Genomic DNA, 25,491 nt, shown 5'->3' with positions numbered 1-25,491 from the left:
AGCTAGCCCAGTGAATGGGCTTTAAATTTCTCTTCATTTGTTTTATTAGCTTGGACTCTCTTGAGCATTTACTGTGAGTATTTTCAGTTTAGGGGGTGATCAGGTTGAGTGAGTGTAATTAGATTTTTTAAATTCGTTTCTAACTCGCTCTTTGGTTCTCCAGCGTCCTGCTTAACTCCCAGGCGCCGCACGGAATGCAGGCAGCTGCTGGGGCAAGCGCGCGGGTCGGAGTGCCGACGCCAGCGCTGTTGCGACCCTCGCTGGGGAGGGGGAAAGCCCCGCTGAGGCTCCTGCGGTTGGCGTCTGTGCCTTTGGTGGCCAACGTGCAGGTGTGGTGCCTCAGAGCTCCGGATGGTTTGGCAGCATCTTTTAAAGTAATTAGATCTTCCGGTCGCCATTTTAGGAGCTATTTGCAGTTTCGGTTTCTGATTTCAACCTCATGGCAGCTGCCTGCAGCCTGATTCACAGCAGGTGCCGCGAGGAGCCACTCTTTGTCCAGCCTGGCTGGCAATTAGGTGTATCCCTTTCACCTGAGCGGCAAGGATTGGGGCCGCTGGTCACAAGTCTCATTCCTGCAATGCTGGGAGCTGTTAACGCTTGTGCTTTATTCCACCTGCTGAATATTGCTGCTGCAATCCCTTCACGTCTCTTCAGAGTGTCTGTTGGTTTGCAGGGTTTGCAGGGCTTTTGCAAGGTGGTGAGTGGAGGTTGTCCCTGATTATCTTGGCCCACAGTTACTAATGGCTGAGCAGGCTCCCGAGGATTCCACCCAGGCAGAGGGTTCCTCCAGGGTTTTCTCCAGGCAGGCTGGTGTGGCTGCCAGGGAGGCCATCAGGGGCTCCAAACCATACTCCAGGCCAACCCCTAAGCAGGGATCAGGGCCAGACAAGGATGCTTTATGCCGTCAAAAGGCCCTTGAAAAGCAATTCTCCAAGGCCCAGCACCAAACGCAGTCCTCCCAATCGGTGTCTCCTGAGGAGCCTGCCATGGAGGTTCCTCCAGCCCAACCAAGGCCTGTTTCAGACAGCGAGGATGAGGGCCGGGAGTTTTCCCTCACAGCTTCCATGTCTAGGGCAGTATCTCCAGGGGCCTCGATGGTAGATTAGGCTGATCTTTTCATTTGCCCTTCGGACCTAGAAGAAGGCCTTGCCCCAGGTCCCTTGGCTCCTCAACTTCTGCCTTCATGGCCCAAACCCAGAGCTCGGCCCATGGAGGATCTTGGGCCTGATCTTTCAATGGAAATGCAGGAAGTTATCAACAGGGCCATTTCCCAGGGCATCAAAGAGGGCATGTTGCACAAGGGCAAACACTCCTCCAAGACTAAACACCTAGAGCCCCAGCCAGTTCATGTGGTTGCTTTTCCCCCACGTCCCCTGCATTCCCCCCACTCCTCTTCTGGTTCTGAGGCTTTGGACTGGGAGGAGGGGGATGACATTCTGCCTGTTAAGGAGGCTGAATTCTCAGGGAAGGAGCAGCGGCTCAAAAGCCCTCTTCATCGGGACTATTTAACATTGCAAATTTCAAAACCATTTTGGACAAGGCCAAGCTGGCCACCCGTATGGGGTCCACTCCACCTGTTCAAGCTCCTGCTGAACTGGATGACTTATCTGGGGATTTGTTTGAGGAACCGGTCTCTGTCCAGGAGATCATTCCTATTCCCAAGATGTTTCTTAATTTGGTTCAGAAACAATGGGCAGAGCCTGCTACTATGGCTACCTCCTCTAGCAATAATAAGAAGCTGTACACTTTGGATGCTAGCCTGGAGGATTTACTTAAGCTGCCTCCTATCGATCCTCCGGTAGCGGCCCTCACCTCGACATCGGTGATTCCACCTGATTTGTTAGAGGGTCTTAAGGCTGAGGATAAGTAATCTGAGAATGTCTGTCATAAGACGCACCAGGCAGCTGCATGGGCAATTAAGACGTCTGCCTCGGCTTCCTTTCTTTCCAGGGCCGCTCTCCTCTGGTTGAGGCGGTTAATGGCAAGGGTTCCAGTTAAGGATACCAAGTTAAGGCAGGAGATTAACAAAAATCATGGCTGCCACCGAGTATACTGCTGATGCCACCCTCAGTGCGGCTAAGTTCGCTTCTCAGGTCCTGGCTTCAAATGTCACCACCAGGCGTCTCTTATGGCTGAGGCATTGGAACGTGGACATGCGTTCCAAGTGGAAGTTAGTTTCTGCCCCCTTCAAAGGGGTCAAACTCTTTGGGGAGGTGTTGGATCCAGTCCTAGTGGAAAATAATGACAAAAAGAAGGTGATGCCGTCGGTTTCTAAGAAATCCGATAAGAAGGGCTTTTACTCCTACAGAAGGCAGTCCTTTCGGAACTCGGAACCTTCTTCCAGTTCTGCTCAGTCGCATCGGCCATTCAACCAGCAGGCGGACAGGTCCCAGGACCGTCAGTCCTTTTGGGACAGGGGTTGCCAATCATATTACTCCAGATGCCCTTTTTTTGGGGGGGGGGAGCTGGCTCCCTCCCTTTCAGAAAGTATAAGTGACTGTTGGGAATCAGCTCCCATAGGAGGGTGGCTCCAATTGTTTCACGCCCAGTGGGAGCAGGTCACGTCGGACCAGTGGGTATTACAAAAGATCTAACTGGGTCTCACCCTAGAATTCCTCTCTCTTCCTCCCCGTCATTTCATCAGGTGTCCCGTTCCCTCATGTCCTGTCAAAAGATCCCTCATGGAACAGGAAATATGACATCTCAGGGAGATCAGGGCCATAGAGCCAGTACCTCCTGGTCAGGAGGGGACAAGGTTCTATTCCATCCTGTTTCTGGTCCCCAAAAACTCCGGAAGGTGGAGGGGGATCCTAGATTTAAAACGGCTAAATTATCATGTCACCTATCAGAGGTTCAAGATGCAGTCCCTCCAGTCGATCCTGGGCTGCATCAGGCCGGGAGACATCTTAACCTCCATAGACCTAAAAGAGGCCTACCTCCACGTAGCCATCCACAAAGCCCACCGCAGATACCCGAGGTTCACTTACGCCAGTCAGCACTACCAGTACTGGGCCATGCCGTTCGGCCTGTCATCGGCCCCCAAGACGTTCACCAAGGTCCTCGCAGCAGTGGCGGCGTTCCTCAGGTTGCGACCAGTAAGGCTGCACTGCTATTTAGATGATGTGCTCATCCAGTCATCATCCCCCCAACAGGTGGTCGAGGATCTGCAGTACATATGTAGGTTCTCCGGAGTCATGGCTTTTCCATCAACTTGAAAAAGAGCCATCTTCACCCCACCACCAGGCTTCAGCATCTAGGGGCTGTCATCGACACCGTAACCTGCCAGGTCTTCCTATCACCAGAGAGGGTGGAGAGCCTCAGGGAGATGGCCATACAGGTACGGCGGTCTCCTCATGCCAAGATCGTGCTGCTGTCACAGCTCCTGGGCAAGATGATATCTTGCCTATTCATCGTTCTGTGGGCACGTCTTCACTCTCGTCCCCTCTAGTGGCTCCTGCTGCCCTATCAAAGGGCCAACGAGAGCAGCTCACCGAGGCTCGTTCCGGTCTCCGTGAAGGTGCTTTGCTCACTCGGATGGTGGTTGTCTCCTGCCCTGAAGAAGGGGTCTCCGTTCAAGGAGCCGACCCGGCTCACCATCACGACAGATGCCAGTCTGTACGGTTGGGGGGCCCACTTCCGCAATCAGATAGCTCAGGGCAGGTGGTCCTCGACCGAAGCATCGCACAGCATCAACTGGTTGGAGCTGAGGGCGGTCTGGTTGGCCCTGCTTTGGTTTCAGACGGGCATTCAGGGTCATCATGTGTGGGTGCTGACGGACAACATCGCGACAAAGGCGCACATCAACCACCAGGGGGGCACGCAGTCCAGGTCCTTGATGTCGGAAGCCGACGACCTAGGTCAGTGGGCGGAGCTCCATCTGCTGTCCATACAGGCGGAGCACATTTCCGGCACGGTGAACACCCAGGCGGACTGGCTAAGCAGGGTAACTGTCGATCACTCGGAGTGGTGCCTGCACCCGCAGCTGTTCCACAGCATAGTTCAGAGGTTTGGTTGCCCCCAGGTGGACCTGTTCGCAACAGTGGCCAACTCTCATCTTCCCAGGTTCTTCACCAGGTTCCACGACTCGAGGGCTGAGGGGGTAAACGCTCTTCACTCCCCTTGGCCGAAGGAACTGCTCTACGCCTTTCCCCCGTTGCCTCTTCTTCCCAGAGTCATCAGGAAGATCCTGGCAGAGGCAGCGGAGATCCTTCTAGTAGCCCCCTTTTGGCCCAGGAGGACCTGGTTTGCTGATCTCGTGAGTCTGTTCATCCAGAGCCCCAGGGGCTACAACTAGCCATTTGGCACTTGAGAGGGATCTCTTAAGCATGGACAACCTTTCCACCAAGGTGATCAGCACCATTCAGGCGTCACGTCATCCTTCCACGACTCGGATTTACGACGCCACCTGGAGGGACTTTGTTACCTGGTGTTCTTCCAGAGGTGTTTCAGCTTCTTTAGCTTCGATTCCTGTCATTCTGGACTTTCTGCAAGACGGCCTTGATAAGGGTTTGGCGCCTAACACTCTTTGTCGTCAGGTTGCTGCGCTCTCCACCATCCCGGCCCCTGAGGGTCACCTTTCTCTCGGCTGTCACCCCACCATTTGCAGTTTTCTCAGGGGGGTGACTAACCTGAGTCCCCCGATGGTTCACAGATACTCGACTTGGGACCTTAATGTCGCTTTGCGGGCTCTGGTTGAACCGCCGTTCAAGCCCCTCCGTTCAGCCAGCTTGAAACATCTGACCTTTAAGACCGTTTTTCTCATTGCCATCACCTCGGCTAGATGTATCTCTGAGCTGGCTGCTTGTCTGTCCATGAAGATTTGTGCTTGTTTCACCAAGACAGGGTGGTCCTTTGGGTGGACTCTTCTTTCATGCCTAAAATTAATTCCTGGTTCCACCGGGCCCAGGAAGTCATCCTCCCTGACTTCTGTCCGCATCCGAGACATCCTCACGAGGAGCGCTGGCACAAGCTGCATGTTCGCAGGACACTATGCAAATACATCAAGCGTACGGCCAGTTTTCGACGCTCTCTTGGTTGTATCCTTCCAGCCATCATCTCAGGGCAAAAGGTCTCCTCATCTACGATTGGCGGTTGGCTTAGGGCCTGCATCGCTCTCGCCCATGTTCTGCAGTCTCGACTGGTACCCAGTCGCATCACGGCGCATTCGACCAGAAGTACTGCCATCACCGCAGCCTGGGCGACGCGGGCTCCCATTTAGGAAATTTGCAGAGCGGCCACATGGACTTCCTTATCTCCGTTTGTGCGGAATTACAAGTTGGACAAGTTTGCTTCAGAGGAAGGGGTCTTTGGGAGGCGTGTTCTGCAGGGTACTCATTCCAGCGGAGAGACCCTGTCTGCTTCTGCTTCCCGCCCTAGTGACATTTAGCTTGGGTATGTCCCTTTCTTGGACTCTCCTGAGCAGCGCCCTGGAAAAGGACCATTGACTTACCTGAAGGGTCGTTTTCAGAGTGCTGCGAAGGAGAGTCCACCCCACCCTGGGGTCTGGCTCCGCTGTTATTGCGTTTGTTTCCTTGGATGTTCCAGTTGGACTTGTTCCGGTTGTGTTTCTTGTTGATCCAATGTTGGACTTCTCAGCACAACAGTTCCATGTCTTCATTGAAAAATCTGAGGATAATCAGCACCAGAGGCGTGGCTTAAAGTTTCAATTCAGCTCTGGGCAGTTTGGCTGTATTTAACCCTTGCTTGGACTCCCCTGAGCAGCACCCTGCAAACGACCCTTCAGGTAAGTCAATGGTCCTTTTCTCTCGTTTCAAGGAATGCATTTCTGAAATTTCCTCCCTTTTTTTAAGGGAAGGGAGGGAGGAAATTTCAGAAATGTATTTGTTAGATTTATATCCTACTTTTAATTGAGCCGCTAATTGGCAGTTTTGTATAATTGAAGTAGGCTTATAATTTAATATAGTTTTACTTTATTGCAGAGAAGGCCACCAGATAATTCATTTTATGTAAGAACATGTAACAAGAATCCAAAGAAAACAAAATGGTGGTATCACGGTAAGCATTTAGTTTGAAAACAATATTCTAATGAATAATTAGTACTTAATTTACAAAGCTTCCTGTATAATCCTTGAATAGGTTTTTTAATATTTACAAATAACACTACTAATGAGTCTACTGTTAAGTTACTTAGACTTGTCTTAATGAATTCAGGTGAAAAAGATCTGCAGGTGAAACTCAAAAAATTAGAATATCGTGCAAAAGTTCATTTATTTCAGTAATGAAACTTAAAAGGGGAAACTAATATATGTTAGACTCATTAAATGCAAAGCAAGATAGTTCAAGCTGTGATTTGTCATAATTGTGATCATTATGGCTTACAGTTCATGAAAACCCCAAATCCACAATCTCAGAAAATTAGAATATCATGAAAAAGTGCAATATTCTAGACTCAAAGTGTTCCACTCTAATCAGCTAATTAAGCCATAACACCTGCAAAGGGTTCCTGAGCCTTTAAATGGTCTCTCAGTCTGGTTCAGTAGGAATCACAATCATGGGAAAGACTGCTGACCTGATAGTTGTGCAGAAAACCATCATTGACACCCTCCATGAGGAGGGAAAGCCTCAAAAGGTAATTGCAAAAGAAGTTGGATGTTCCCAAAGTGCTGTATCAAAGCACATTAATAGAAAGTTATGTGGAAGGGAAAAGTGTGGAAGAAAAAGGTGTACAAGCAGCAGGGATGACCGCAGCCTGGAGAGGATTGTCAGGAAAAGGCCATTCAAAAGTGTTGGGGACTTTCACAAGGAGTGGACTGAGGCTGGAGTCAGTGCATCAAGAGCCACCACACACAGACGGATCCTGCACATGGGCTTCAAATGTCGTATTCCTCTTGTCAAGCTGTTCCTGAACAACCAACAACGTCAGAAGCGTCTTACCTGGGCTAAAGAAAAACAGACCTGGTTTGTTGCTCAGTGGTCTAAAGTCCTCTTTTCTGATGAGAGCAACTTTTACATCTCATTTGGAAACCAAGGACCCAGATTATGGAGGAAGAATGGAGAGGCACACACTGCAAGATGCTTGACGTCCAGTGTGAAGTTTCCACAGTCTGTGTTGATTTGGGGAGCCATGTCATCTGCTGGTGTTTGTCCACTGTGCTTCTTTAAGTCCAGGGTCAACGCAGCCGTCTACTGGGAGTTTTTGGAGTACTTCATGCTTCCTTCCGCAGACCAGCTTTATGGGAATGCTGACTTCATTTTCCAGCAGGACTTGGCACTTGCCCACACTGCCAAAAGCACCAAAAACCAGTTCAATGACCGTGGGATTACTGTGCTTGATTGGCCAGCAAACTCACCTGACCTGAACCCCATAGAGAATCTATGGGGCATTGCCAAGAGAAAGATGAGAGACATGAGACAGAACAATGCAGAAGAGCTAAAGGCCGCTATTGAAGCATCCTGGTCTTCCATAATACCTCAGCAGTGCCACAGGCTGATAGCTTCCATGCCACGCTACATTGAGGCAATAATTGCTGCAAAAGGGGCCCAAACCAAGTACTGAGTACATATGCATGCTTATACTTTTCAGAGATCCGATATTGTTCTATGTACAAACCTTGTTTAATTGATTGCATGTAATATTCTAATTTTCTGAGATTGTGAATTTGGGGTTTTTATGAGCTGTAAGCCATAATCATCACCATTATGACAAATCACAGCTTGAACCATCTTGCTTTGCATGTAATGAGTCTTATGTCATATATTAGTTTCACCTTTTAAGTTGCATTACTGAAATAAATGAACTTTTGCATGATATTCTAATTTTTCAAGTTTCACCTATACATCTTATAGGCATATGAAAATTTCAGGTACAGAACATTTCCAAGAAATCTGCTAGGGAATGAAGTTTTGGCATTCTGAACTACAGAAGCACTGAACCAGGCTATTTTAGTAGTATTTCAGTAGAATTTCTATACTACTTGGTATAGAAATCTACTGAATGAATAGATCATTAACAAATTGGAATTGAACTGAAGAAATAGGTTGCCAAAGCTAGCATAAAATAAAGTGCAGTGAATAGTTTAAAATATAACAATTTGTTTATTCTGCATGGAAATATCACGTTAAAATAGTATTGAGGGTTTTTCTACCACCTCTCATCCTTCAACCACTTTATGATGTGAAGGTACTTGTACAGTAATAGATTTTTCCCCAAAAAATATTCCACAGTTTCTGAGCCTTTAGGCTTTTTTTAAATTTTCATTTGAAAAATGCACTATTTTACTGAATAGGCAGTTGAGCCTATTCAGTACATTGTCATATTTGTTTGAACAGAACAAGGCAAGTCAGTGGTTCAGAATTTTATTGTCTCTTTCAGAATTTATAACTTTTAATCCTTATTTTAATTTATTGAAGTGGTACTATTAAAGGCTATTCCAGCAATAAAAGTCTTCATATGTTTTGAAAATGTATATGTGCAGAATATAATATTTTACATTTTGTTTTTTTTAAAGATGACACTTGTTGACACCATCATTCTATGATTCAACTAACAGAAGATAGTCCTACTGAGAAAATGAGCACTTTGATCATTCAGTCTTTGAACTTTAACCTCCTGACTGGAAACGATAAATAGGCAATGAAGACTACTTCCTTTGACTGAATTTTTACTAGTATGCATTCTGGGCGCATGTTGATCGCTGGTTCACACCATGCTACTGACATGCCTTTTGTAGTCATACAATGTTAATGCTGGAAAATGTCATTCAATTTTAACATTCGAAAGAATTCAGGTCTTCATGTATTGTGCAATAATACGAATTTCTTGGTGGTTTTGGTATATCCATTGCCACAGAAGATTGTATCAGGAAACATATATGCTTTCCACACAATAGTTTAGATGCATGATAGGGCCTATGAAAGGTTTTAAGTATATTAAGATGATAAGTAACCTATCTTTTACTTTGAAAGCCACCTAATTTGTTTAGATATGGATTCTGTGCACTGTGATAATAAAACTAGCAGCATAAGTTAAAACATGCTTAACCAAGAAATTAATAAGATCATTGCATATTTACTGAACTGCCAGTGTCTTGACAAGCAAGTTTTTTCAAGTTATGTCAGCAGAAAGGTACGTTCTATGGTAGAATAAATATCTTTTGTTTGTGTATGTTATATTTCTGAAGAGAAGGTATGAATAAATAAGGCAGAAGTGGTTTAATCAAGGAAAACCATGTTATGAAATAGAAACAGAGAGCAGTGATAAAACTGAATTTGCTGCAGTCCATGATTGGGCTTGTTAATATGTATACTAGAGCTATTTTCCAAGTAGATTGCACACTGTTATTTCATACTAGCCTTCAGCATGAGCCCTGTTGCCTACACAATACTTCATTTATTTATGTGTCTAAAAATTTGAGTTCACCGTTTCTTTTGTGGTCTTATATGTCATATTTGAATGTTACAAAACAATATTTTCACTAAAAAGCTATCAGAAGATATTTTCTTGTAAATTATTTCTTTATTAACATTATCTTGTCTTTTAATTCTGTACCATAAAGGAAGAAATACATTTTGGACAGAGATGAACTGTTTTGACAAAAAGTGTGGATCTTTTTATTTAAACTTAAGACAAATATATATAAATATATATATTTTTCTTACCTTACTTGTCCCATACAGCCATAACAATTTTCCAGGTTTTCTTTAAAGATACGACAAAAACTAGATTTACCTTTTATACAGAAAAACTTGTTAAACAATACTGAATTGATCTTCACCTATATGTAATTTTATGATACTGGATCTAGGCTGTCTTTTTAGGAAGCAATGATGTGTCTTTTATAAACTTGCTACCTTTACACATATGCAAACTTTCTATTTCAATGCTCTTTTTAATGTTGCCTTATTGTTGCACTAAAATAATTAAATCTAGTAGTCAATAAATGAATGTCTGAACTGCAGAGTAAACTTCTTACTTGATTTTTAAAGTAAGAATCATATAAGCAAGACAAATCTCCCAGGATTGGCTGAAAATACTCTAGTGTGTGTGGATTTTTTTTAACTGCTGCATTGAATCTTACAAGTTTTATAGATATGTATATAATACAGTAGCTATAATATTTAAAATCAATATAATTGCTAAGCTCAGGGGTGGGAAGAAATCAAATGAAAGTAAAAGAGGTGTTCTGTCCAGGCACTGAATTCCAAATTATTGGTAGAGCAGTTTAAAATAAGGGTATGTTACCTTTTTCTGTTTTGAATAAGATTATTGACCTCTTAATCAAAAATAAGATACCGTGGGAAAACTTGTACATAGATGTTTATATTTCTCCATTGCATTATTAATGTTACTGTAGTAATTTTTGTTCAAGCCAAAAATAATATTGATGTTGAAATTTGTATTCCTTCTTGATTTTCTTCTAGCTCTTTTTCCATTTGTAAATTTAATTGTGAAAACATGTTAAGAAATGTATACATGAAGGGTACCACTAAATATTTAAATGGAATAGTTTCATAGTTTCACAACCCACAAAAACTATGTATTCATACATTTAGATAATGTGAATCTATTCTGTAATTCACTATGAAGGACCTTCATATGTCTGGAGGTTCAATTTGTCCATCTTAAAAGATTAATGCAACTGTTTCCATATAATAATCTGATTTTTAAAGGTTGGTTACATAACCCATGCTTTAGTCTTGCATGTATTTTATTTGCCTATAGATTTCTCAGTTTGGATTAAATCAAAATTGCTCAACAAAATATTATCTGGGTTGTTTTACACTATTTCTTGGGTGTGGAGGCTGTTTAAATATATAATAAGGATTTTAAACCAGAATTGCATCATTTGGATTTTCATAAATTGTATGATCCCACACTAGGATATGGAGACAGAGAAAGAAATCAAGTTTTGCTTTTTGTCACTTTACCCTTACATTCTGTGTCACCTGAAAATCTCTTTTTGGGAAATAAGGAGCTCACTGCAAAAGTATATGAAATGACATAGTGAAAATGAAGGATTGATACAAATGACCATTCCTTTTTTTCGTAAAAAATGGTGTCACTGAAAAATATGTTCTCTACAACTGGTACATGCTGAGTTGATTCTGTACCATTAAGAAGAAGTTCAGGATCTACTTTCTATTTAATCACAGTTCAGTCTGCAATATATACATGGAAGATGCCCTTTCGGGAGTTTTTTTTCCCCTAGAGGCTGCCTATCATTATGAATTGCACTTAGTAGTAAACATCACATTTTATTATTCATTTTATATATTTTTTGCTTAGAACATGCAAGGCAACCTATATAGAAATGTTCCTTAATTTCAACTTGTGAGGTGGATTGAATTGAAGAAGAATGATTGACCTAAATTCAGTCATTGAATTCCTTGGTTTCTGTTAATGTTAACTACTACAATATCATTTTATTATCAATATCATATAGTCCACTTGTATGTTTTTTTCATTATTTATTTTTGGTATCTTAGTAGCCTGGGCTATCTTTTCTAATGTCATGAAAAAATAAAGAACCACCTGTCTTTCTATCAGTTCTTAATTAAATCATCTTTTTCTCCCTTTGTAGCAAAAAAAATATGTCTGTTTATACATTTCTGTTTTCCGTTGTATAATACGATATTGGTGTATGAAAAGGACATTCTCTTATCTCCATGAGAAGTTTTCTCAGAAGGTCCAGATAAACAATATATTAAAAGTTATGAAACAATCAAATTGCTCAGCAATGTTATTTGGATATTAATATCCTATTTTTTTCAGTGAAGATGGATGCTGTGAATTAATTCAGTTTGCCTGCAATCTCATGCTATATCCTTAATTTCACTTTGTTCTAATTGGAAATCTATTTAGGAAATTTGCTTCAACGTCTGTAGCAATAGCATCTATGATTGCATTTATTTTGCCAGATTCCTCTGTTGATAGCAATCTGAGGATTTCTACTTAGACCTTGGCTGAAATACATGTAGTGTGCTTTTTAATGCTGCAGTAGCACATACATCTTTTGTATAATTATATCTCATGCTTATTGTTATTAAATAAGTAATTGAATCTATTTTCACTGTTGCTGCTGACTTTAATTGGGTTGAATTGATTGTCAGATACTTACCAAAACTAGAATCAGAATTGAGCTGGAAGGGACCTTGCAGGTCTTCTAGTCCAGCCTCCTGCTCCAGCAGGAGATCCTATACCATTTCAGACAAGTGACTGTTTAGTCTCTTCTTAAAAACCTCAAGTGATAAAGCACCCACAATGTCTGAAGGCAAGCTGTTCCATTGGTTAATTGTCCTCGCTGTTAGGAAGTTTCTCCTCAATTCCAGATTGCTTCTCTCCTTGATAGTTTCCATCTATTGTTTCTTGTCCTGCCCTCTGGTGCTTTGGGAAATGATTTACCCCCTCTTTTTTGTGGTAGCCTCTCAAATACTGGAATACTGCTATCATGTCCTCCCTAGTCCTTCTTTACTCTAGATTAGCCAAACCCAAATCCTCCAACTGTTCTTCATATGTTTTAGCTTCCAGGCCTTTAATCATCTTAGTTGCTCTTCTTTGCACTTTTTCCAAAGTCTCAAAATCTTTTTTGTAATGTGGTGACCAAAACTGGATAAAATCTGTACTTGTACCTATTGTGTTTTCGGCCCAGGTGTAAAACTTTGCTTTTCTCTACATTATTTAATTTTGTTGGATAGGTCCCATTGTTGAGGTCTGTCAAAATCTTTTTGGCTCGTTTTCTGGGCTGTTGGCTATTCCTGTCAGTTTAGTATCATCTGAAAATTCCCTCATCTAAATCATTTATGAAGATATTGAAGAGTACTGGGCCTAAGATAAAACTGTGTGGTATCCCACTGCTTATTTCCCTCCATGTGGATTTGATATCACTAAGGACTACTTGTTGAGTACAGTTTGTTACAAATCCATCTGGTTGTGATGCTGTCTATCCCATATTTCTCTAGCTTACCAAGTAGTAAGTTGTGCTCTACTTTGTCAAATGCCTTGCTGAAGTCTATAAATATACTATGTCCACAGCATTTCTACTAATGGTTCGACTACTGGTCTACTAATTTAGTCACTTTGTCAAAGAATGAAATAAAAATGGTTTGGCATGATCTGTTTTTAACAAACCCATACTAGCTACTAGTTATATCTTTATTTGTTTCTAGATGTTCACAGGTGTTTTTTTTTAATTATTTTTTTCCAGTATCTTCCCGGTTTTTATGTTATGCTGATTGGTCAGTAGTTTCCTGGCTTTGTCCCCCCCCCCTTTTTTTAAATGAGAACCACATCAGCTCTTTTCCAATCCTCTGGTAGTTCCCCAGTGCTCTAAGATTTTTTTTAAAGACATGGTACAATGGTTCTGAGATAACATCTGCCAGCTCTTTCAGAATTCTGGGATGTAATCCATCAGGTCCCGGTGATTTACCGGTCAGACAGGTGTTCTTTTGCTTATTTTAATTTTTATTTCTAGTCTGAACAATTAATCAGTGGAAAAACTTGCCTCCAAAAGTTGTGAATGCCCCAACACTGGAAGTCTTTAAGAAGATGTTGGATAGCCATTTGTCTGGAATGGTATAGGGTTTCCTGCCTAGGCAGGGGGTTGGATAGAAGACCTCCAAGGTCCCTTCCAACTCTGATATTGTATCATATTCTTATGGAATATACTTGCCATGATCAGTTGATGGTTGGGTTACTGCAACATACTGAGTCTGCTCTGCAAGCCACTTTAGAATGGTCTAAAATACAACAGGACAAATTGGTATAGGTGCACCATTGGATGCCCATGTCATACTGCTACTTTGTGAACTGCATTGGTTACCAGTAAGCCTTCAAGTAAATTCAAGGTCTGTTGGTCATCTATAAAGCCTTTCAAGGTATAGGGTCTAGATATTTGTAGGTCTATCTCTACCTTCTGCCTACTTTAAAAGAAATAAATATATTAGTACCAGCATGCTTGAGATTCCATCAATTAAAGAGTGCCATCTCAGGACATATGAAGTATGCTTTCATCATTGCTGCTGCCCTTTGGAATGGTATCCCCTCCCCAAAATCCTAATGACCCTAATCACTGGCCTTTAGGAAGACATTTAAGACCTGGCTGCTCCCATAGGGCTGGAGCGGATAATGTGTGGTCTTGCTAATTTCCAGGTGAATATAGTAGTTTGGCTTTTCCTTAGTTTGATCATATTTTGATGTTTAATATTTGTCTTTTTACTGCTTTGAACCACTGCAAACTGTCCAGAATCATTGAGTGAGTGGTCTTAGATATTGACCAAATAAATAAATCTTCCTGCAGAATATACAGATTGATCGTTACACCATTGCAAAGCAATAAGTCTCGGAGCTTTGCATAAAAGCAATGAAAGCTCCACAGATTCACAGTTGATGGAAGCAGACAAGTGTACCATGACAACAATTAAGTTATAAAGAAGTCATTTGTGGGGTGAAAGGTATGAGGGATCTACTGACTGAAATTTCAGTCAGTAGTGAGGGGAGATGGGGAGAGGATGCCATCAGCTCTGCCCACTGTGGTCCAGGTGCTGGTAGAAAGTGTCAGGTAGAGAAAGGCTGATAAATTGCTTGCTAGTTGCTTGGCCTGAAAACATGCATCTTGTAGCAATAAACTCCAAATGGTAAGTCCAGCTATAAAGAAATTGAAGCAGTCGACAACGTGGTAAATAAAGAGTAGTAGCAAAGTAAAAGAAGGTACCCGTGTTCCTCTCTCTCTAGGTTAAGCTCTTGCAACAACAGCCCAATAGTGATGTTAACTTACTAAGGGCTGTATTTACATAAGTCCAAGTTTCTATATTGTCATATAATCAGATCCAACGTAGTGGCGGGGAATGGAGGAAACTTGCAAGGGACAAAAGTGGATGGATGGTGGGTATGAAGAAGATGAAGAAAGCTAGTTACTTGAATCAAGTGGCATGTATTGTATTATAGTACCTCAGGAGTGATAAGCAAGCAAGAGCTACCTGACCAAGGTGAAAAGTCAGACTTGGGATAGGAAAGCCCAAAATATAGGCTGTGCCCAAAAAAAAAAAAGGAAATTAAAATCCATGTCTGCTTTTTCTTCTAAGGAAGAGCTGTATCAGTTGTTTGATAAAGTATTGTAGTGTGAAGTAACTGGCTAGATAAGAGAGAGAATCCAGGTGCTGGGTTGAAATGATTCCCCAAAGTGCAAGAAAAGACCAGATAGTTACTTGGCATTGTGGCAGGGTGGGACTGAATCCAAAAGACTGCGGTGTCTTCAGCTGCCACCGGGGGGCGCTTAACACCGCTCGCGATTTGGGATTGGGAGGCGCTGGGGAAGGTGATGCGGAGGCGGCCCTTCGCACGGTCAGAAGTTGGGGGAGTAGCGGCGGTAGCAGCCCCGCGTAGAGACGCTACAACCCAGCCCCGATGGGCTAGGCCCCGGCTAGCCAGGTCGGATAGCGGGCCGCGACGTTGGCGGCGCCCTGTCGCGGCGTGTAGCGAGAGCGGGAGGGTGGCGAAGCGGTTGGTTGGCGGGGTCGCTTCTTGTTAGTATTTGCCGATTTTGACGACGTCTCCAAAACGTCCCGGGAATCAGGTAACCTTGTGCCGTACGGCCCGTCGGGGTAGCGCCAGGACGGTTGCTGGAAATGCTGCCGCGGGACAGAAAAGAGCCTCCTTCTCCTCCGTGGCTGTTGGGGCGAAGGCGGCCGGTGGAGAGGAATTGGGATGCGCAGGTCGAGCCCCGCCTCTTTGGCTCCGCACAGAATAGCAGAGTTGGAAGGGACCTTGGAAGTCTTCTAGTCCAGCCTCCTACTAAAGCAGGATACCCTGACAAGTGGCTGTCCGCTCTCTTTTTTAAAAGCCTCCAGATGGGACGGCAGGGAGCCTCTCGTCGTCCCTTCTGGAGCCGCTTATCCGGCAGGTCAGGGAGCGCACAGGTGAGATCCCCCCCCCCCCGCCAAACCTTGGGAGCCTCGCAGTGCTTCTGAAAAGATCAGTTCAAATCAGGGGATGTCCAGGGACTTTTTTGGTAATAGTAATGAAAGCTATATTCTCACTATCTGAGGTAATAAAATCTTCACTTTCAGGAGGTTCTAAAGATGCAGTACAACTACATATAGACATGGTCCCATTTAACTTAAGAGACGGTCCATTTGACTTAGTCAGTTAGGGCAAAGCTTACTTCTAAAATGTATAACATCACAGATAAGGAATGTTTTTGAACAAAAATATACCCACATAATTAATCATTATTCCCTCAAAACTTGACAAACTCTGACAATCAACAGTTTACAGAAAGTAGAACTAAACAGCATGTTATCATTGTACAGATTTTTTTACCCACTAAAGTCAAATACTATGTTAAATAATAATATTCCCAACCCCAAAAGATTTGTGTAAACTGGGTTCTTAGCATGTTGACTGCAGAGGTGAAAGCTTTAGGAACTGAAATTTGTCAGCAACTGTTGCCACCTTAGGAGGATGAAAGTGAAAAATCTCCTGACATCATGATGACAACACAGTAGTTCATCATTATGATCCAGAAATTAAGCAGTCACAAAATAATGTCACTAAAATGTCACCTGCGGAGGTGGGGGGGATTAAAACATTGAACTTCAGCAGGAAAACTCATGGTTACAATTTTTTGTGACAGATTATTCTAATATGGATTTATTTGAACCTGGTATGTTTACCAGTGTATTGAATATTATGACTTTTGAAATAGTGTTTAAGAATCATTCAGAAGCAAAGAAGGAACTTTTGCTATAATATAACAATGTTAGGCCTTATACCTCACAAACCATCCAAGAGACTATTGTGAAGTTGGATCTAGCCATTAATGGTAGCCATCCCCATTTAGTGCAGAACTGGAAACATGCAACTTCCACCTTTCACCAAAATTGAAATAATACCTTCAAGGGCATCTGTTTGACTCAAATGAAGAAGTAGCAATAATTTCAGTCTCTAGTTTATTTGTTTGTTTGTTTTTCAAACATGTACAAGATAACAAGTATAGGTATGAACATAAATATGAACAGAGGAAGTAAATACAGATAATGGGGACAGTAAGACAGGGATGGTAGGCATGCTGGTGCGCTTATGCACACCCACTTTATGAAATCTTAAGAATGGGATGAGGTCCATGGTAGGCAGTTTGAGATTAAAGCTGTGAGGGTTTGAGGCTGTAATGACTGAGTCGGGTAGAGCATTCCAGGCGTTGACCACTCTGTTGCTGAAGTCATATTTTCTGCAATCGAGTTTGAAGCGGTTTACCTTCAGTTGGTATCGATTGTTTGCCCGTGTATTGTTGTGGTTGAAGCTGAAGAAGTTGTTGACAGGCAAGACGTTGTAGCAGATGCCGCAGTTCCAGATTGTCCAAACCCAAAATGTAAAGCCTGGTGGCATAAGGGATTCTCTTGTGAGTAGAGGAGTGGAGTACTCTTCTTGTGAAATACCTCTGAACACACTCAATCGTGTTAATGTCCGATATACAATGTGGGTTCCAGGCAGATAAGCTGTATTCAAGAATTGGTCTGGCAAAGGTTTTGTATGCCCTAGTTAGCAATATAATGTTACTGGAGAATTGAAGAGACAAAGCACGTAGTTCTTTCGTAATGGCTTTAAGAAGCTTGTCTGGCATTGGCAGAAATGTATAATAAATGATGGTGCATATGTGTGGAGAAGTAAATACAAGTAACAAAAGAGCTCAGTCCAGGCTACTTTCCTGTTTCATTTAATTAAAGGTCCCTTTTTAAATTAAAAATATGGTGGTGGAATCATTGCTTTTCATTCAGCCCTTATTGCTTAATTTTTTTAATAGTTTGTGTATATTGTCAGTCAATAGTTATGATTCATTTTGGCCCGTGTTATGTTTAGACTGAGGTTTCCTAAGTGTGTTTTCTGGATTTCATTATATGTAAATATATGTTGTGACATATACGTCACAAATCATAACTACGGTATTTGTTTTACAGAAGTAAAGTTATTAGTCCTCAATTTAACGCACAGTTAAAAAGGAGGGAGGGAAGCAAAATGCTCGTTATATATAATGGGCATTTTGCTTCCGCCCCCTCTACTTTCTAATTGTATGTTTGATTGAGGGCCAATCCCTCAATCCCTTGGCTTTGCTTCTGTAAAATAAGTAATTGTGATGTGTGAGAACAAACATGAGATTAGACATTGTGGTTCTGAAATGTCAGATCTTTCTAATATTCAGATTGTAGGGCATCTGAAATGTCCGTTAAAATAGAAAATAGTGCATTCAAAAGAGTTGCTGTATGTTTTGGATCTCATCTCTACCTTGAGGAACTTTGGGGTTTGTTTTTTTTAATCTCAGAAGGTTGCCTATTTTATTATGATTGGCATTCATATTTTGAAGGGGATTTCGTGAAACATAATGAAACAGATGTACAAATATTTTCTATAAGAATGCTCATGTGTCCATCAGCCATCCACCCCAAATAGGAATCGCTACTTTACTCCTTCCCAAAGTGGCCATTCAGAATAAATTAACTGATGATTAATGTTTCATGCACAACTGTAAGAATAGCCATGTGAATGCACAAGCCTTGAAGTTTTAATTTTAACGTTTTAGCATCTTTTGTCATACAGTTTATACATATAGTAAATAGCCTGCATCTTAATATAAACACCTCATATTGTATCAGTCACCGTTGATTATGTTCAGTTTGACACTAAAAAGTTTCATCTAAAACAGGCTTCAATTGATTTCTGAGTGGTAGGCTAGTTGCATTTAAAAAATAAATTGGGGCCAAAGAAATTGAAAGGCCAGGACATTAATATACATTTCTTATATCAAATAAATAAGAAAAACAGTTTGGACTGTACTGAAGGTTTAAGAACCTTGAGGCCTTTCAGCCTTTGCATGCTTTTTTCTGCCAATTATTAATTTGTTGAGAAAACTGAGGCTGCATTTATATATCATGAAAGTAATACAGAATACAGAATATCATGATCACATAGGACTCAGTTTAAGAACTTAATTTACTGAATTATCTATGTATAGGACCAGCATATTTTTAAATAAATTTGGGAGTGGGACACATTCAGGTAGGGAATGGTCTGGCCATATGATCATTATATTAGAAATCCTGGAGTCATAACTTCAAATTATCTATATATTATACAAAAATTGTACATAAGAATCAGTTCAAGACCAGTGAATATCTGCTTACACCCAGATACTCAGCATGGCTTGAAGAAATGATATGGGAGCTCATTAAAGTGCTGTCACAAAGCTTGTGTTCATGATTTCTATTTGCCTAGAATAATATGAAAGTCAGTCTGTGGAAAGAAGCTTTGAAAACCATGATTATTTATCCATGCAAGAAGTGAAGTTTACAGGATCAATTATCCCTCTTGAGTAGATTTAGAAAATAGTATAACTTAAAATAATTCTTATTGGCCACCAGAGGGCAGTATGAATTTATTATTTGTTTCTAACTTCTACCACAGAAGTTAAGGTATTTTTCAGCAGACTATTTCTTTACACTCTTTTTAGACTGCATTATTTTGTTCCATGCTATGTTTTTAAAAAGGGATTAAATTTTTAACTCTTTGGCTATTATAACATTTTGTAACAGCTCCTTATATTGAAAAGCATGCTGGGTTTATGCTAGATGTAAGAAAAATTAAAGAACACAGCATATGGTTTATTTACCACAGAGATATTTTTATTCGGTTGAGCTTCATTCAGAGGATAGGAAGGCTAAATTAGAAGGCATCCAAAACTAGGAACTGGGGAAAAACTTCCATTATGATGACAATCATGGAGAAGAAAGAGGGTTGGGGTTTTAATACCTGGAATCTCAACCAAACTGGGTTTTAGGTGAAACATAAAATAACTTTGGATTCAGAGAAGATTTCCCCAGCCTGATATCCTTTATAGTTAACAAAAGCATTCTCTGGATTTTCTCTGCCAATAATGTGTCAGTGGCTAGACTGATTTGTGAATTTTGGGATTTGTAAGTTCAACACATTTGGAAGGTATCAGGTTCATGAAAATTGAGATCAGTGCTTTTTAATGAGATAGTGTTTGGTCAGTGAAGTCCCTGGCAACTCATGTTCTTATGTAATTTAAGAGCCCATGTAGTTGGACTCTTGTATGACACGATCTGTAGGACTGAGACTGAGGATAACTCAGAGCAAAATGCAGCAGCCCAGCTGTTATCAGGTAGGGTCCACCACTATAGAATAACAGCTATTTTATTATTGCGGTACTGGCTTTCAATAGACTTCCAGGCTCAATTCAGCAGTACTTATTATCACCTATAAAGCCCTATACAGATAGTCCTCACACAAAGATTGCCCCATTTAGTGATCATTTGAAGTTATGGAGGCACCGAGAAAGTAATTTTACAACTGATCTACCCACTTACGACATTTACAGCATTCTGCAGTCATATGATCACCCTTTGTACACTTCATAGCTGGCTTCTGACAAGCAGTCAATGCAGAAGCCAGCAATAAAATGGCAAATCATGGTCACACAATGTCTCGTTTAATGAATAGTTGATTCACTTAGCACCTAGGAAAGGTTGTAAGTGTTACAGTCATGTAATCTCACATAACAGCTGTTAGTGACTGTATTACTGGTCCCAGTTGTGGTTGCTAAGAAAGTGTGATGACAAGTTTGATTTACATTGTTCAGAATAAATCTGCCCATTCTGTCAGTTCATCTAAAGACAGCTTACAGCCCATTAATAGGTAAAAAGTATGAAGATTAGAACCCATGCTTTCTTGATTATGAGTCATACTACAGAACTGTTTGGATCCTTTGCTTCTGGATTTCAGGAATAATCTCAAAGCCTTTCTTTTTCACCCAACCTTCAAAGCTGAAACCTAGTTCTTTATGATGTCTTCCATCTTGTAAATACAAAGGGAAAGCTTGCTTAAATGTGGGATGGATGATATAATGTGAGGCTTTGTTTTAAGATTGTTATTGCAGTTGGGGCAAATACATAAAAATTCCTAGTCTTCTTCCTGGGAGGAGCCTGCTGGTGGTGGCAGCAAAAAAATCAGCTGCCTCCGAATTCCTGGCTACGTACCTGTTTAGAGGATCTTCCATCTGACGTCTTATCAGGTTTTCTTATCCTTCAGGCAAGAAGGAAAGAAGAAATTGTTTTGCTGGCAAATGCTCTTCGATTTTTGCAGCTTTTGTGCTTGCAGGGAAAGGGGGGCTAGCCCAAGGCAGAACGGCTGTCCGTGCTGGGAATTTCAAACTGCCTTGCGCAGGACAAAGTAGGTCTCCCCCACTCAGTTCAAAGTTTTGTTGATTTAATCTTATCACGAGCTGAATCCATTTCCGTGCACAATAATTGTTTATCAACATTTGCTTCTTTTCTTTTTCTCCTCCGAAAAATTATTTACTTAGAGGCTTTTAAAATGGCGCCGAGCAGGCTGGTTTCTCCGGTAATAATGAACACTTTTTTAAAATTCTCACAAGAATTCACAAGAATTCAAAACAAAAGAGATTGCTTATCATGTTTTGGTTTCACAATAGGCCAGCAGAAGCTTTTTAATTAGTTTTATTTCTACAAGAACTTTACTCCTTCATTAACTTTGCTTATCTGGAAGTTAAATGGTGATGAATCTGCTGAATGGTCTTGTTACAATGTTTACTCACTGAAAGTTTTGCCAAGCCTTAAACTTCAAAATAAAAGGGGAACTCAGCCTCTTTACTTAAAGCTGCATATCCAGGCAATAGAGTTTTATTAACTGCAGGCAGATAAATTTTGAAATGGCTTCAAAACCAAATATTAACTTGAAGTTGTAAATTTTTTTCTTATTACTATTCAAAATACCAGCTTCAATTTTGTAAAAGGCTTTCTTATCCAGCTGCGTTACAAGATGGCGATTTCATAGCTTCTGCGTTTGATATATGACACACTCAATCAGCTCTATTCTCCTGAAGACTTCTCCTTATTAACTGTTAAAAGTCTATAAATAGTATCCCATTTAAAACCGAGGGGAGCAGAGACTGTTTGTTTGTGCGTTTTTTATAATGGCTCCCAAATCGAAGCAGTCTAAGCATTTCCTTAATAATACATCTCAAGAAATTGTTACAAAATCGCTGCCCTTGCCTCCCACGCCCTCTACTGGAGATCTCTTAACGCAAGAATTTCTTTTTGAAACCCTTAAAGAGTTCAGACAGGAAATTAAACAACTTTTATCGGACTTATATGATAAACTGGACGCCAAGATTGCTCAAACAAGGGAAGATACGATCAGAGTTATGACTGTTATGACAGACTATGTTTCTGAAATGGAGGACAAATTGGAACTTTTGGAAAAAACTAATTCTAATTTGACATCTAAAATTCAAACGTTACAACAGGAATTTGAAAATGCTCAAAAACAACTCGTTATGATAAATTACAATAAGACTGCGTTTGCAATAAGAGTCAGAGGATTGCGTGAAAAGGAACAGGAGAATTTGAAACAGACCTTTTTTGAGGCTTTCAGACGTTCGGTGGGAAGTCCGGGATTTAACTTTGATTGGCAGATTCAAAAAATTTATCGCCAGAACTCGTGTGTAGCAAAACAACGACAGCTTCCGAGGGACATAATCATATATTTCACCACAAGAGAATCCAGAAATGCGATAATACAGAAGTTCTACAATAACAGGCTGCGAATCGATGGACAGGACTTGATTGTTTTTAAAGAAATACCATCTCAAATATTAGGAGCAAGGAGACACTACACTTTCTTAACTGAAAAACTCAGAGATTCTCAGATACAATATAAATGGGAAGTGCCATCTGGTATCACAGTCACATTTGAGAACCAAAAATATCGTCTCAATTCTGTTTGCGAAGCCCGAGATTTTTACTACAAAACTCTGAAGGCGGGACTTCCTGATTCACCCGGACTTGGAGAAAGACAAGGAGAAGGAGAAGATAAGCAGCGGGACACGTGGCTACAAGGCGGAGGGTGTTGCTTTCCCCTTCCGGAAGGGCAGAAGAGTAAAGAATAAAGATCCAGCTATGCCTTTAAAATACTTCTTAAATTTTTAATTTGAATAAAATTTCAGGACTCCTGTCTGGTATAAAATGACAAAGCTGTATACCGATGAAGAGATATTGAGACTGAAAGAAGCGGTGCTGAATTTGGACATATATTGTATGGGACTTATATAAGACTTGTTTGAATCTTAATTTAAACTGCGCATGATCTATTCTTTGGGGCGAGAGAGCGGAGATCATAGTTTTCTTGGATTGTGGTTTGGGATGAATGGAGTCGGGTGCGTGGGGTAGATGGAAGGGTAGTGAAAGTTCAATTAGATTACCTTGATCCAGAATGTAAGCTGATTTTTGTATAAATTGTTATTTGAATACAAGGTTAAGAAAGATTATCTGGAGAATCTACACGAGGGTGGAGTAAATATGAGAGGAGCAATGGATGAGGATAAAATATATATGCGGACACGGGTAAAGGTAGAATGGGAGGTATAGAATTTATATGCGGAAGCAGGTAAAGACATTGTTTAAGATTTTAAAAATAATGAGAAGCTGAGTTTAATGTTAGAGAGTATATTGACTTCTCTTTCTTGGGGGGGGTGTTCCCCCCTTTTTTTTCTTTTTCTTTTTATTATTCTTTTCTTTTTTGTTCTTTATTTTTTTTTATTTTTTATTATTTTGTAACTTCTAATCTATTTGGTTTCAATATACTCCAGACTTTGCTTGATAAAGAACAATGCTGGGAATGGGACCTGGGAAGTCGGAAGGGGGTCAGGGAGGGGGGTTCAGGGGGTGGGTGGGGGGGAGGGTGGAAATATAGACTCAATTTTCAGAACAATGAATGCACTTGGATACTGTTGCTTTTTTTTTCTTTTTTTCTTTTCTTCTTTCTTTTCCTTTTATTTTTCTTTTGTTTTAGTACAAAACAAATAGACCAATGAATACTAGAAATACACCGAAGCGAGGTGTAGAGGGAAAGAAGAGGGGGGAATTAAGAGGGAGTGAGAAGGGAATGTAAGGAGGGTGAGATGGTGGGAAGGGGAGAAAGGAATGGCTGAGGGGGAGGGGAAGTAGAAGAGGGGATTGTTGGAAGGGAGAAATGAAAGTTGGAAGGGTAGAAGGAAGGGTGTATGTAGGATAGAAGTGTTATGAGTTGTTTATTGCTTCTTTTTTTTTAACTGCACAGTATTTAAGTGATTGTATAAAGGAAAATGAAAATGTAATAAAAGAATCTTTGATAAAAAAAAAATCCTAGTCAGAATTCTGGGAGCTGTGTTCTCATAACATCAGGGGGAACATAACATATTGGGGAAGTAAATATGAAGATAAGTAAAGAATAATGGATGATTATAAGAATTGTACTTTTATAAGTAAATATAAGGACTATCCCAGAATTTATACAATTTATGTTCTGTCTTCATAAAAAAAGATAATCTTATTTGTGAAAAATTGTATTCCACAACTGAAAATACAATTATGAATGCAGAATAGCATTTATATTTATTTATCCCTTCTTGCCTTGATTTTCTTTTTTCTCCATCACTTTCTTGTCTTTGCTATAGGCCAGTGATGGCAAACCTTTTCAGCACCGAGTGCCAAAAAGGTTGCGCAGAAATGTCACACACGCGCTCATCAGTGCCACGCTCTGGAAAAGCCAAATTTCCAGGTTCTAGTGTGCACTGATGATCAGCTGGCCGGCGCACATGCACAAGCCAGTTTTTGGCACTGCCATGCACGCGAAGGGACCGCGCTCCGAAAAAGCCAAACTTCTAGGTTCTAGCATTCATGTGTGCCCGACGATCAGCTGGCCGGTGCACATACACAGGCTGGTTTTCAGCAGTGCCATGCGGGGGAAGAGACCGCGCTCCAGAAAAGCTAAACTTCTGGGTTCTGGCATGCATGCGCACCCAATAATCAGCTGCCCGGCACGTATATGCACACCTGTTTTTGACACTGCCCCACGCACGAAGAACAGCTGATCATTGTGCATGCATGTGCACCCAAAACCAGGAAGACAAGCAGGCAAGGCTGCACGTGCCAGGCGACATGGCTTCGCATGCCACTTTGGGCACGCATGACATAGATTCGCCATCATGGCTATAGGCAGATTTTAAAGCATAAACTTGATGAAGAGTTGCCTAAGGTTTTTTTATTTCAGATTTATTTTGTTTCTTTGACTTACATAATACTTTATAAACATTAGTAATATTGTTGTTACATACTGATAAACAATATGGTAGTTTCCACCAAGGTCCTCTGATTCGGTGGGAAAATACTCAGAGGTGATTGGTTAAGACGTCTGACAGCTCCCTATAAAAGGGCTGTGCCAGACAGAGTCTTTGCTAGATTGTACATAGTGTTGACTAATAAAGAGCTGTTGTTACTGTTAGGATGGGATTGGAAGGCAACTAGGCACAAAAAGAGCTGACTGACAATCCAGCAACACAATCCAGCCTGGAGCAGCCATCTTTAAGCAGCAAATTCAACTCTGCCTTGACTGAAACAAGATGACTACGCATGCCCCATCAGCTCTATATGACCCAGCCATTAAGCACTGGGGCTCATATATGAAGA

At 41.2% G+C, this 25,491-nt stretch overlaps 1 protein-coding gene and 1 long non-coding RNA gene across 4 annotated transcripts in view; both read left to right on the top strand.

Moving 5' to 3' along the window:
* UBE2W (ubiquitin conjugating enzyme E2 W) overlaps positions 1-9,665 on the top strand; it is a 29,241-nt gene extending 19,576 nt beyond the window's left edge. For both annotated transcript variants that reach the window (XM_032223070.1, XM_032223069.1), the window contains exons 5-6: positions 5,940-6,015; positions 8,469-9,665. In XM_032223070.1, the coding sequence (XP_032078961.1) occupies positions 5,940-6,015; positions 8,469-8,482 (90 nt within the window). In that variant the 3' untranslated portion in view covers positions 8,483-9,665. The remainder of the gene's footprint in view (positions 1-5,939; positions 6,016-8,468) is intronic.
* A 5,659-nt stretch (positions 9,666-15,324) lies between these two features.
* LOC116512232 overlaps positions 15,325-25,491 on the top strand; it is a 171,162-nt gene continuing 160,995 nt past the window's right edge. For both annotated transcript variants that reach the window (XR_004255857.1, XR_004255856.1), the window contains exon 1: positions 15,325-15,530. This is a non-coding gene — a long non-coding RNA (uncharacterized LOC116512232). The remainder of the gene's footprint in view (positions 15,531-25,491) is intronic.

The sequence above is a fragment of the Thamnophis elegans genome, chromosome 8, assembly GCF_009769535.1.
Source record: "Thamnophis elegans isolate rThaEle1 chromosome 8, rThaEle1.pri, whole genome shotgun sequence".
Lineage (NCBI taxonomy): Eukaryota > Metazoa > Chordata > Lepidosauria > Squamata > Colubridae > Thamnophis > Thamnophis elegans.
This window is presented reverse-complemented; position numbering and strand designations above follow the sequence as displayed.